This window comes from Leopardus geoffroyi, chromosome A2 (assembly GCF_018350155.1).
Source record: "Leopardus geoffroyi isolate Oge1 chromosome A2, O.geoffroyi_Oge1_pat1.0, whole genome shotgun sequence".
NCBI lineage: Eukaryota > Metazoa > Chordata > Mammalia > Carnivora > Felidae > Leopardus > Leopardus geoffroyi.
Window position 1 is genome coordinate 50,618,551 of NC_059331.1, and position 13,437 is coordinate 50,631,987.

The 13,437-nt window shown below is 37.1% G+C and overlaps 1 protein-coding gene across 6 annotated transcripts in view; it reads right to left on the reverse strand.

The window, feature by feature from the left end:
* Positions 1 to 13,437, reverse strand: part of RAD18 (RAD18 E3 ubiquitin protein ligase) — a 119,624-nt gene that overhangs the window by 45,212 nt on the left and 60,975 nt on the right. For all 6 annotated transcript variants that reach the window (XR_006716016.1, XR_006716015.1, XR_006716014.1 and 3 more), the window contains exons 10-11: positions 6,317 to 6,454; positions 1,477 to 1,651 (exon numbers count right to left, since the gene is read on the reverse strand). Coding sequence is in view for 3 of the 6 variants with exons in the window: in XM_045493632.1 (XP_045349588.1) it covers positions 1,477 to 1,651; positions 6,317 to 6,454 (313 nt within the window). In the remaining 3 variants the exon portion in view is untranslated. The remainder of the gene's footprint in view (positions 1 to 1,476; positions 1,652 to 6,316; positions 6,455 to 13,437) is intronic.

The following is a 13,437-nucleotide window of genomic DNA, read 5'->3' on the forward strand; positions in this document are numbered from 1 at the left end:
ACATAAGAGACTCTTAAAAACTGAGAACAAACTGAGGGTTGATGGGGGGTGGGAGGGAGGGGAGGTGATGGGCATTGAAGAGGGCATCTTTTGGGATGAGCACTGGGTGTTTTATAGAAACCAATTTGACAATAAATTTCATATATTAGGAAAAAAAATAGGGTGCAAACAAAAAAAAAACTAATTCATACTCACGTGGACCCTGATTTTCCTCCATTTTTACCCTGCATTCCTACATGACTTGTATTTAAAAAAAAAAATACTGCCTACTGGACTTGAAGAAATGGCTTGCAGTACCAATCTCTTGGACAAAAGGGACAACGCTCAGGCCACCATGTGTTCTTCCCTTACCCAACTTGAGAGGTGTTTTTGACCTTGAAAACATTAGGGGTGAAGTGAGAAGATTTTCCCTTCCTAATACCTCAGCCTGAATAATTTGAAACCGTTTCCCAAGAATCCTTGGAAAGCAGAGGGGTTTTGGGTATAGTCTTCTTATAAAAAATTTTCCTCTTAATTTGATGTTTCAGATTAGACAATCTATCATTCTACAGCATTGTTAATTTTTACATGAAGAAATATCAAAGATTCAATAATGTCTAGACACATTCACATACAGGTTGTAGCATTTTAAAATTGGTATAATTCATTTAGAAGGCAGCAACACATACTATGGTCAAAATGGTGTTAAAAATAAAGAAATAATTTATTAGAAACAAAAGGCTCTATACATAGAGAGCTTTACCACAGCTTTAGATGTGTTAAGTAGAACACTGGGGAACAGAAACTGAAGGGTTTGGTCAATTATGATACAGAACCATAAGAAAACTCTGCACCCACTTAAAAACAGCTATAAAAATGAGGTAGAAACATGGGTACAAATGGTTTATGATATAAAGTGAATGCCAGAACACAAAAATTATATAAATACACACACACACACACACACACACACACACACACACACACACACACATGTATAATCATTTTATACTAGGTCATCTTTTAAAGTACATCATCTTTTAAAAATATCTTTTAAAAAATTACTCACCTCCAAACCTCTCTTTTTTAAAGCTTTCCCATCCATTACTTGCTCAATTACGTTTTTCTTGTTTTTCTCTCCTATACGCTGTCTTTCTGGTCATTTCTATTTTCTAGTATAGTCATCTTTACCTTCTTCACTCACTGTCTTGACAAAAACATCACTGTCTATCATGCCCTTTTCTGACTCCAGAAAAAATATCTGAAGGGTACAGAGTAAGAAACAAGGCCACCCTATGGCCACTGCAATGATCTCCCACATACTGCCTTGCTTGCTATCACTGTGGAAGTTACAAAGCAGTAAAAAGAGCCTGAAGTGGAAGACTGAACTGCCTCATGCCTCAAAGTTACTTTCTAATTGTTTGTGTCTTTCTGTCTGAGCATGCACAGGTATGGAAAATAGAAATTTACAATAATTCAGTACTACAGGTTTCTTACCTATTGAATGAGTCCGATTCTGATGAAGAAAGAGTTTCTTCTTGAATATCAGTACAACTGGAAGAATCATCTGGTCTGTCAGGCTCCATTCTCCCTGGGGATTCCAGCTTTGTTTGAGGGAAGTGGTCTGTTATGGGAAGAGTGTCTGAGAATTTCATCTTTTTATCTTCCTGTTCTAAAAAGGTAAAAGAAAGAAAAAGACACATTTAAGAGTACAATAAAATCTACAACCTCTGTATGTTTATTATTTCTACATTTAGCAGTACAATTTATACTCAGTAAAATGGAAGCTTAGATAACAATGAATCCAAAACCCCAGGGAGAGAGAATAAGAATCATCACTCCTATGAGTTATGTAATTACAATGCCCACTCCATGCACTTCCAGATTAATTAATTTGAAAACAAAATTTCCTTTTAAAATCAGGAGTAGTGAACTGTGTAATTCTAATGAGGCTTCTACTTACAGTATTACTAGAGAATTCCTGCGTATTTCATAGAACAGAGTACACCAACAAACATATGAAGCACAATAAAAAAGCATTAAAGATTCGGTATTTATCACTGACTACTATGTGGTAGTGAATCCATCTGGACATTTCTCTTAGTCTGTTAAATAGAATCTAGTAATTTACTATGGAAAAGGAAAACTAATCAGACATAACCAATATTTCCATTCAATCCAATACATGTCACATTTCTATGTATCCCTTGTTAGAGCCTCAATTTCTGAGGTCTCCTCTCACAAATAAAAATAAGGGAAGCTGGAGGCATGCAGACAGTGCTGGCAAGAATGTGACATAACAGGTGTGACCAAATATCTCCAAAGACGAGTGCAGAAATAGTATCCGTGAAGGATTCCTCAGTGCCCAGGACTCTCCCTCACGATCTGTTTCAGGCCTCTGCTAGTATTTCAGTGGCACTGTCTTTAAGCTTCAGGAACTCAGTAAGTACTTAAGAGCCAAGCCACATGTGCTAATAGAATAGAGCCCCTTTCATGAGTTTCCTCCCAGAGAAGCAGAGCTCTCACACATCACCCACCCAGTGTGTTTGCAGAGGCAAGTGACTCTCGACAAAAGACACCAAGAAGAATTGTCAAGGTTTTGTTACAAATAGAAAATTTATACTAAAGAATAAGACAGATTCTTTAAAAACAAAAAAAAAACCTTTGTAAGTCTGTACAGTCAAGATATTTCCAAGATTTTCCCAGAAATAAGTTTTTCTTATACTAAAGAACATACATCACAAAAGTATAATTTCTTAAAAAAAAAAAAAAAAAAAAAAAGCTCTTGATGTTGTCTGGCTTTCAATAAGCCAAATCATTACCAAAACAAAACTGTACCCTCTAATGTTTATCTGGGTAAAGGAAAGAAGCTAACCACAACAACCATCCAGGTGCTCTAAGATCTCTCCTCTTGTAAACAGGCACCCAAGACCACATTAAGAAGAATCAATCACCCAGTAAACTCAGGAAACCCAGGCATCCAGTACTCAACTGGCCAGGAAAATGCAATCAAGCTGACAAACTAGGGAGCGGGAGTTCAACTTAAAACTATCTTTTATTTTTGCACCTGATTTATAATCATCTTATGTACTTCTTCCCATCTTATAGAAGCTTCTCCAAGATAAATTCCCTCTTGGGGACAAACATCATTCAACAATTTGTGGGCACTGAAAGTCGGTTATCTTTCATGTATCTGTCCATAGATGTCAGAACAGGATGTCAAACACAGCCCCCAAAGATAGGCTCCAACATCAAACCTCCCGAAAGACATGCAATAAAAATGAAGAAAAAAAGCAACGGATGAAGGATTTAGTCGAGAGAACATGTATCTTGTTCACTTACATTGGCACTTCAATGAGTAAATTTACTTGAAAGAGCAAAAATTACACTGATTGTATGATGCTACACAAAGCTCAGCTCTTCAGTGAGTCTGTGTTAGTCTGTCTGCCTTCCTCTCTCACACACTCTTTACCTCCCTCAGACACGGGCATTCATGCACAACAATCTACCAGCAGCAATCATCTCTGAATGCCACAGAGAGCAGTATTTACAGGCATATACACATAAAGTGCATAATCCTGAGTATAAGCAATTAATCATTTTCAAGATACATCCAACCAATAAGCAAAAATCTTCTCCAGATCAGAAGATATTAAGCCAGATTTTTTCAGGAGCTAAACTGTTTTCTAAGAAAATCCTCTGACAACTGCACAAATTCAAGTTGTTCACAAAGAGCATGAGGTTTATACTCAGGCAGCAACCTACTAAATGATACCAGGAGAACTTAGGAAAAAAATAAAGCATGCAATAGCACATAAAAGAATAAAAGGCTTAGGGATAAATCTATCCAAGGAAGTGAAAAATTTTAATGCTGAAAACCACAAAACATGGTTGAAAGAAATTAAAGACATAAATAAATGAAAGACATCCTGTGTTCACAAACTATAAGACAATATTATTAAGATATCAGAAGTTACCAAAGCAATCTATAATTTCAATTCAATCCCAATGTTACTTTTTGCAGAAATAGAAAAATTCATCCTAAAATTTACATGGAATCTCCAGGGACCCAAATAGTCAAAACAATCTTGAAAAGGAAGAATAAAGTTGGAGGACTCATACCTCCTGACTTTGAAATTTATAACAAAGCTACAGTAATTAAAATAGTATATAATACAGACATAAGAACAGACTTTTACACCAAAAGAATATAATAGTGAGTATAAAAATAAACCTTCACATATATAGTCAATTGACTTTCAACAAGGATATCAAGAGCATTCAATGTGGAAAGGTTATTCTTTTTTTTTTTAATGTTTTTATTTTTGAGAGAGAGGCAGACAGACAGAGTGTGAGCCAGGGAGGGGAAGAGAGAGAGGGAGACAGAATCCAAAGCAGGCTCCAGGCTCCAAGCTGTCAGCACAGAGCCCGATGCAGGACTCAAACCCACAACACTAGATCATGACCTGAGCCGAAGTTGGACGCTCAACCAACTGAGCCACCCAGGCGCCCCAAAGGCTATTCTTAACAATTGGTGCTTTATCTACATGTAAAAGAATGAAATTGTACCCTTACCTTATACCATACACAAAAATTAACCTAATAGGGATCACAGACCTAAACATGAAGAGCTAAAACAACAAAACTCTTAGGTAAAAACAAACAGGAAAATCTTTCATGATTTTCCAAATGTTGAAATCTTCCATCTTTCCAAAATGTTTCCATGAATGATTTGGCAACAATTTCATGGATGTAACACCAAAGGCACAGGCAACAAAAGAAAGAATGAATAAACCAGACTTTATTAAAATTTAGCACCGTTGTGCATCAAAGAAACTATGAAGAAAGCAAAGAGACAACTGAGAAAATGTTAATATTTGCAAATCATATACACGAAAAAGGATTAATATCCAGAATATATAAAGAATTCCTAAAACAACAACAAAGAAACAAACCAATGGAAAAGTGAGCAAAGAACATGAACACACATTTCTCCAAAGAAGAAAAACACATAGCCAATAAGCATGTGAAAAGATGCTCAACATCATTAGTCATTAGGAAAATGAAGATGAAAACCCATATCACTTCTTACCTACTATAATAGCTACAGTTAAAAAAAAAAAAAAAAGGAAAATAACAGGTGCCATTGGCAAGGATATACAGAAACTAGAATCCTTAAGCATTGCTTGTAAGAATGTAAAATGGTGCAGTCACTTGAAAACAGATTGGTGGTTTTTCAAAAGGTAAACATACAATTACCATATAAACCAGCAAGTCCATTCTTAGGTTCATATCCAAAAGAATGTAAAGCAGAGACTTGAACAGATATTTCAACACTAATGTTCATAGCAGCGTTATTCACAGTAGCCAAAAGGTGAAAATAACCCATTAGAGATGAACAGATAAACAAAATGTGGCATACACATAAAAAGCAATGAAATTTTGATAGAAGCTACAACATGAGGACCTTCAAAATATGCTTATTAGTGAAATAAGTTGACACAGAAGGACTAATTATTAATGATTCCCACTTACATGAGGTACACAGACTAAGCAAATTTCACAAAAAAGTAGAACAGAGACTACCAGGGTCTGCCTGGAAAAGTGGAAGAGAGTTATTATTATTTTTAATGGGCACGGAGTTTATGTTGGATGATGAAAAAGTTTTAGGTACAGACAGTGGTTACCGTTATAAAACATTCTGAACATATTTAATAGTACTGAATTGTACATTTATGAACAGTTGAAATGATAAATATTGTGTTATGTATAATTTATCATAATAAAGAAAACAATAAGGAATTTTCTTGTGCACTACCCTCCATTATGACTCTGTTTTGTTCACTGGTCCAAATAAAGCCCTGGCAATATAGTATTAATCTCAAATTTTAAAATGGATCAAAATTAAGGAATGTGCTATGTATAGGCACACCAAGTCTATAAGCTTCAGACTTTATAGCAGAACATTCCATCCAAAATAAATACCAGTGACCTTTAACAAAAATTATTCTAGAATGAAATTATTTGTAGGATATCTGAAGATATACAGCAATAAATCCTATAGTTAGAAAACATCCTCAGGCTGAAACAACTAGGAAACTTCTGATTTATCATTAAATGAAAGATTTCATAAACTTGTCTTCAGGACATTGTCTCAATCATTTTCCCTACAGTAATAAACTTAGTTAACATTCAACAACTGTTATAGGTCTAAAAATATTTTTTCCCATTTCAGATACCTAATAAAAAGGTAAATTCCTGTGATTTTATTTTCTTTTTATATTAAAAATGAATAGTGAAATTCAACATATTTCTGTTTTTAATTAAAGTCTCTTACCCATGCATACAGGTAATAGCTTTTCTGTAGATTCATCTTCTTTTCTTACTACTTTTTTTGTTGACATTTCAACGGTCTTCTTGTATCCTTTTTTGGCCTGATCCACCAGAAGCCGAAATTCATTCTGATGTTTTTTACCTAAAATTCAAAAGATCTTCTTGGTAAAGCAAGGAGTAAGAAAATTTTATGTTTGTTATGCTGACACACGGAGTATCAAGAAGTGTTCAACGAGGGCGCCTGGGTGGCTAAGTCGGTTCAGCAATCAACTTCAGCTCAGGTCATGATCTCATGGTTTGTGAGTTTGAGCCCCACGTCGGGCTCTGTGCTGATGGCTCAGAGCCTGAAGCCTGCTTAAGATTCTGTGTCTCCCTCTCTCTCTGCCCCTCCCCGACTCATGCTCTGTCTCTCTCTCAGAAATAAACATAAAAAAAAAAAAAAAATTTTTTTTAAAAAAAGAAGTGTTCAACCTTGCTCAAGAACAAGATCCTTGAAAAGCACCTGCAATAAACTTAAAAGCTGGCAACCACAAAAATACAAAGGGCTGGGGGTCGTGGAAGCCTCTGCTCTTCTCCCTTCCTCAGATACAAACATGGAAACAGGATATTCCTAGTTTGCTACTGTAGGTTTTTCCCAAACCCCACACTCTGTAAGGCTTTTGATGCAGAAGATACCACTTTCTTAAATATATCCAAAAGACACCATTCTAACTCCCAAGAAACAAGAGTACTAACATGAAGAACATTAACTGAATATAAGAGCAGAAGCCTCGAGGAAAGCTGGGTTATAAAAACAAAGGAAATCCATTCTAATTCCCTCTTTCTCCTTTACATTTCTTGCCTGTTTCCCATCAGGATCCCTTAAGTCCACCACCCACCACCGATCACTTTACCTCAGGATATTTTAATTGCACCAATCTTAACAACACCTGCTACTTTGGAAGGCAGCTATGCTCACCAGGATCCCACCAAGGCTGCACATAACACCTGCTACTTTCATACCTCTGAAGACAATGTAAGCCTGATATCTAGGTAGCCATTATTAACGTACATTAATTTACTCAATAAGGAATAGCCAGGCATTGCTAGAGCAGAGGCTGTAGGACATCTATTTGTGATTCTGAACTATAGTTCGAACGGCTGAGGATGCATTTACTTATCTAACACCCTCAAACACATAAGTCATGGCTCAAAATGATGCCATAAATCCTACAAAAATGTATTTTAGAAAGAATCATACTGCAAATAGTTAAAGTTCTGAGACCATTTTCACACAGTAACCAACATTTTCCCTGTGGCACACACTAAGAATAATTGACTGTAGGAAAAAATTTGTGCTTTTCTTGAAAACTATGCATTTTCTAGAGCTACCCTTCCAGGATTCCAAGCATTTGCTGCCTTTGAGCTCTGTAAACTGTAGATAACTCATGGCAATGGAAAATAATTCTTGTCTACAGACATGCAAAATCCTGTCTGGTAAAGGTTCAATTGACTCCTCTCCCCAACTGCGGAAGAGGCCAGTTTTGCCTCCATTTGCACACTGAATTCAATATTCCTGATCTATAAATGTGACTGTTCTTTGGACATCAGGGAGAGACTGCTCCTAATCCCAATATATTTATGTGTGTGTACATGTAAAACTCCCAGTGAAACTAACATGTTGGGTTGTAAGGTATGTGGTAAATTTTACATTAAGAGACTGGGTAAAACTCCAGCAAAAGAAATAATGGCTGGCCATAAAGATTGCTGGGAAAAGTTAGTTCTTTAGAAATAGGTGAGATCCTATCTAGGAAATAAGCTACGTGATTTCTTTCAGGTCCTATTTAACTCTATGCATTTGAGGATAATTATTCTGTACTTCCTTCAGCTCCCCAGAAGCAGTGGGCTAACACCACCACCATCACTATATAGTTTCTGTTAGGCAAGGGTAACACAGCACTGTGGGGTCTATGTAATCTAGTCAGACCTGGTTTAGGCTGTTTTCCCAGTAAGGCCATTGAGTATCTATGAATTCTGGGTGTAAGAATTACTTAAGAAACTTGCTCAAGTAATCTCATTAACAGTTAAGGAGGCTTAATGACTTTCTCTTCTGAAGTAATAAAATCCCAGGTTTAAAAAGAGATTTTCTTTGTTTAATCTTATTACCCTACAGCTAGGCTGGAAACCAAACAGTAAATGGCAGCCACTGCTTTGGCTTTGACCCAAGAGGAACAATAACCCCTGCTCAAAAGATGAACAGTGCCAAGAGATTATGACTAATAAAATTGCTCCCATTCATCTCTTCACCTCATTTTAGGAGCTGTGCCATCTGGCAAGAAGTTCTTTAAAGAGTTTAAAATCTCGGCTCTGCTAATTAGATGCCCTGAATTTACCTCTTAAAAATATTAACTGGCTGACATAATTGTGTGAGCTCATGAATGCACTTTACATTCAACCATTTCATATCCTTCTAGATTTTTAATACTTGAATAATATCATCCTTTCCGACTCTCCAAGTTGAAATATCATAATCTCTTCTAGTGCCACGTCAAGCCATTCATTCATTCATTCCTTCGCCACCCCTTAACTACTTTTCTAGACCAGCTTTTACAGCCAAAGGGTCCCCAGATCTGCCCGTGAACTGAGAGGTACACAAGACCAAACCCAGGCTCTCTCAAGAACTGGACAGACTCACCCCCTACAGCAATGACACTGAAATATTCACTCATCTACTTGAAGTCACAGAACAAGTTTGGAGTCAGTGTCTCTCAAAGTAAAATCGAATACATTTTTTTTCACCAACCTCCTAGGACACCCAAGCAGCTAAACCTGGATGGAAAAGAGAGTAACAGTAATGGCTAACACTCACTAAGGGCTTGTTCATTTAGCCGTGAACTGACCAGTCTCACTTTAAATTCATGATGTAAACCTAAAATGTGCACTCAACACCGCTGTACAACTTTTCTACCTTTCTCTAGCAAACTCTGCTTTACTATTCTCCAAAATGACCACTTCAAGCTTTTGCATACGTGCAACACCCCCCTACTCAGCTGGCCTCACACTACTTTGAGAACACAGAAACATTCTAACAGAAACCTTATCATCTTCCAACTACCATTAATTCATCTGTGCACATACGCTCTATCTTCCTTGAATTTAACGAAAAATGACTGTCCTTGCAACAATTAAAGGCCAACCTCCAATGTATGCTCTGGATTCCATCACTAAGGCCTTCTCAAAGATATAGCACCTGTAACTATCCTCTCCCTTTCTTACATCATCAATTTCCCCCTCTATGCATCTTTCCCACTGGCATACAAATATGCCTAGGACTGTTCTGCAGAAAGTGAGAATGTGGGTTATGAAAACAACTAGGTAACCAGCATTTTTTCCTTAATGAAATAAAGAGTGTAAAGTGCCAGAATACATTAAAAATGGAAAGAGTAAGCAACCGAGATGTCCTCCAATGGCAGAATGGATGAACTATAGTACATCTAGACAATGGAATATAATTCAGCACTAAAACAAAAAGCACTATCAAGCCATGAAAAGACATGGAGGAACTTTAAATGCACATTGCCAAGTGACGGAAGACAATCTGAAAAGACTACATGCTATAGGAGGCCAACTATATGACATTCTGGAAAAGGCAAAACTATGGAGACAAAAATAAGATCAGTGGTTGCTGGGGTTTTGTAGCAGGTGGGGTATGAACTGACAAGACACAAAGGACTCCTAGGGCAGCAAAAATACTCTGTAGGCTATCACAGTGAGGCATGTCATTATATCGCTGTCCAGATCCATGGAATGCATGGTTCACACCAAGAGTGAACCCTAAAGCAAAGCATGGACTTTGGATGACTATGATGTCAGTGTAGGTTCGCTAATGATAACACCAGAGATGGGGTGTTGATAATGGGAGAGGTCATGCATGCATGGGGGCAGGAGATATACGGGAAGTCTGTCACATTTCCCTGCTGTAAAAACATAAAGTCTTACTTAAAGAGAGAAAGAGAGAGAGGGAGGGAGGGAGAGAGATGCAGTACAGGTGGCTTGGATAAGCATAACCAACTGGCTTTGGAACTCAATTATCTCACTACTTATATTCTTTCAAAGTCAATACAATTTTGAGAGCAAAATGATGGAAAACAATTTTTTCTAACGTTGGAGACATGTAAGGTTGGTGTGGGGGAATGTGAACATCACTTGAGAACATCTGAATATAACCTTAAATAAGGGTAAATATTGGTTTGTAAAACTTTTACTTTAGTAATGTGTGTGTATATCGTTAGTAATGATATAAAATATGATTCTCACTGTGGGTTATAGTCAGAAAAGATCTGAAAGCCACTAGGTTAAGTATTTCCCAACTTGAAAAACAAATAAAACCATCTTTTGACCAACACCCACCTCCAGCTACATCCTCATTTTTCTCTCCCTGACAGAGTAAAATCTCCCCCAAGAGCTGTCCACCTTAGTCTCACTTCCTCACCTCCAGTTTCATCTCGTGGACACCCAGAGCGTCTGACACCTCTCCTCTTAAGAAACTGTTCTTGTAGAAATTAGTTTGCTGCCTCTAAGCTGTGAAATGCACTGATGCTTTCCATCTTTTACTCTACCATGCACAGTAGCATCTGACACAATTCATCTTATTTCCTTTCTTGAAACACTTTGCTTTCCTAGATTTTCTGATACCACATTTCCAAGTTTTCCTCCTATCTCATGGCCCCTCCTTCATCAACCCATCATGGACACTCTTTTTTTTTTTTTTTTTTTTATTTTTTTTTTTTCTCAACGTTTATTTATTTTTTTTTGGAACAGAGAGAGACAGAGCATGAACGGGGGAGGGGCAGAGAGAGAGGGAGACACAGAATCGGAAACAGGCTCCAGGCTCTGAGACATCAGCCCAGAGCCCGACGCGGGGCTCGAACTCACGGATGGCGAGATCGTGACCTGGCTGAAGTCGGACGCTTAACCGACTGCGCCACCCAGGCGCCCCATCATGGACACTCTTAAAACAGCAGAATTCCAAGTGCACTGGCTGACTGCTAAAGATCTCTGAGCCTCTTTCAGAGGGCAAATAAGGTAAAACCTATTTTATGTGCCTTCTTTGTTATGTTGACATAGGCACTGAGTGCAATAGAAATGGTGGATAAAACTGCTGGTGTCCTAGCATGAACCAAAGAAGTGACCCCGAACTCAGTAATCACTATATGCTACACGGTCATGCAGACACCAATTTAAAAAAAAAAGAAAAAAGAAAAAAGTCGCTTTAAGAACGTCCTTGACGAACCGGTAAGAAAAGTATGTATTTTATTTTGACCCTGGAGTACATATCTTTTTTAATAACCTCAGTGGTAAAATGAGAACTACAAATGCAGCACCTGTGCTCTACACCCAACGTATAATGGAAATACCACAGCCTGCAGAAGCACCTGTGTACTTATTTCAGGTGGGAGCTAAATTAGCTACTTTTTAAACAAACAGCATTTTTACTTGAAAGTACAGTAGACAAACTGTGATTATTTACACTTGGATAATATATTTTCTCAAAAGTGAATGAGGGAGGTTTTCACTTCAAGAAAAACAAGTGACAGCATCTGCTGACAAAGATAAAAGGATAGCTTTCAAGTGAAAATCAGAACTCTGGATAACTTGTATCCGACATTACGAGCTGACGGTTTCCCAATACTTAACTTTCCTGAGAAGACTGGGGCTGAAATTAAAGAATGCTGTTCTTTTATATTATATAATACAAATGAAAAAATGCAAACATTTGCAACTCGATGAACCAATATTTTCCAAATAACCAACAAATGATGTTACAAAACCATTCACAGGTAGAAGGGCCTTTCAAAGCACGTGACAGACCAGTGGATTTTTATGGGGTAGAGTACAAAAACTTCATTAATATGATTTCAAATTCCATTGTAACTAACTGTTCTGAAATAACACTTGCCAACAATACCCATGATTATCTAAAAAAAAAAAAATCTACTGAAACACTTCTCTCTTTTCAATTGCCTAACCTGTGTCAGGGTAGATATTCTTCATATGCTTCAACCAAAGCAACACATAGCAACAGTTTAAATGCAGAAGCTGATATGAAAGTCAAGATGTTCTCTATTAAGCAAGACATCAAAGAAATTTGCAAAAATAAAAAAGAATGCCACTTTTCTCTCTAAATTTTTAAAATCAGACTTCCTGGGGTGCCTGGGTGGCTCAGTCAGTTGAGCATCCGACTTCGGCTCAGGACATGATCTTACAGTTTGTGGGTTCAAAGCCCACATCAGGCTCTGTGCTGACAGCTTACTCAGAGCCTGCAGCCTGCTTCAGATTCTGTGTCTCCTTCTCTCTCTCTGCCCCTCCCCGGCTCATGCCCTGTCTCTGTCTCTCAAAAACAAATAAATGTTAAAAAAAAATTTTTTTTAATATATATATATAAATTAATTAAATAAAAAATAAAATCAGACTTCCCGAGAAATAATTTACACACAATAAAATTTGTGAATTTAAAATGAACAATTTAATTTGATGCAAAAAAAACCTGTAGTCGCGTAACTACCAATGCACTCATGAAATAGAAGACTTAAATCACCCTAAAGAGTTCCTTCCTGATCCCCTTTTCCCCCACCCACAGGAGCTGGCAGTACCAATATGCTTTCTGTTACTAATTTTTGCCTTTCTAGAACTTTATATAAATGTTCATTCAAGATGCTACCCTTTTAGTTTCGCTTTTGTTGTAGCACAATGTTGTTGACATTCCCCCCATGTGGCTTCGTATGTCAAGGGTTAATTCTCTTTTATTGTTAAGTACTGTTCCATTGTATATGGATATATCACAATGTGTTTATGGATATTTAGGTTGTTTTCAGTTTAGGATAATATGAATAAGCTGCTATAGCATTTGTCCATAATACTCTTGAAAATGTTTAATACAATTCATGGATTTTGTTTTTTGGAAATTATATCTCAATAAATCTGACTTCCTATCTCTGTGTGGATATATGCTTTCATTTCTCTTGGATAAATAGTTAGGAGCAGAATGACCTATGGAGGTATATAACCTTAAAACAAACTGCTAAACTGTTTACCTAAGTGGTTGTACCATTTTGCTTTCTCACCAGCAATGCACAAGATTTCCAT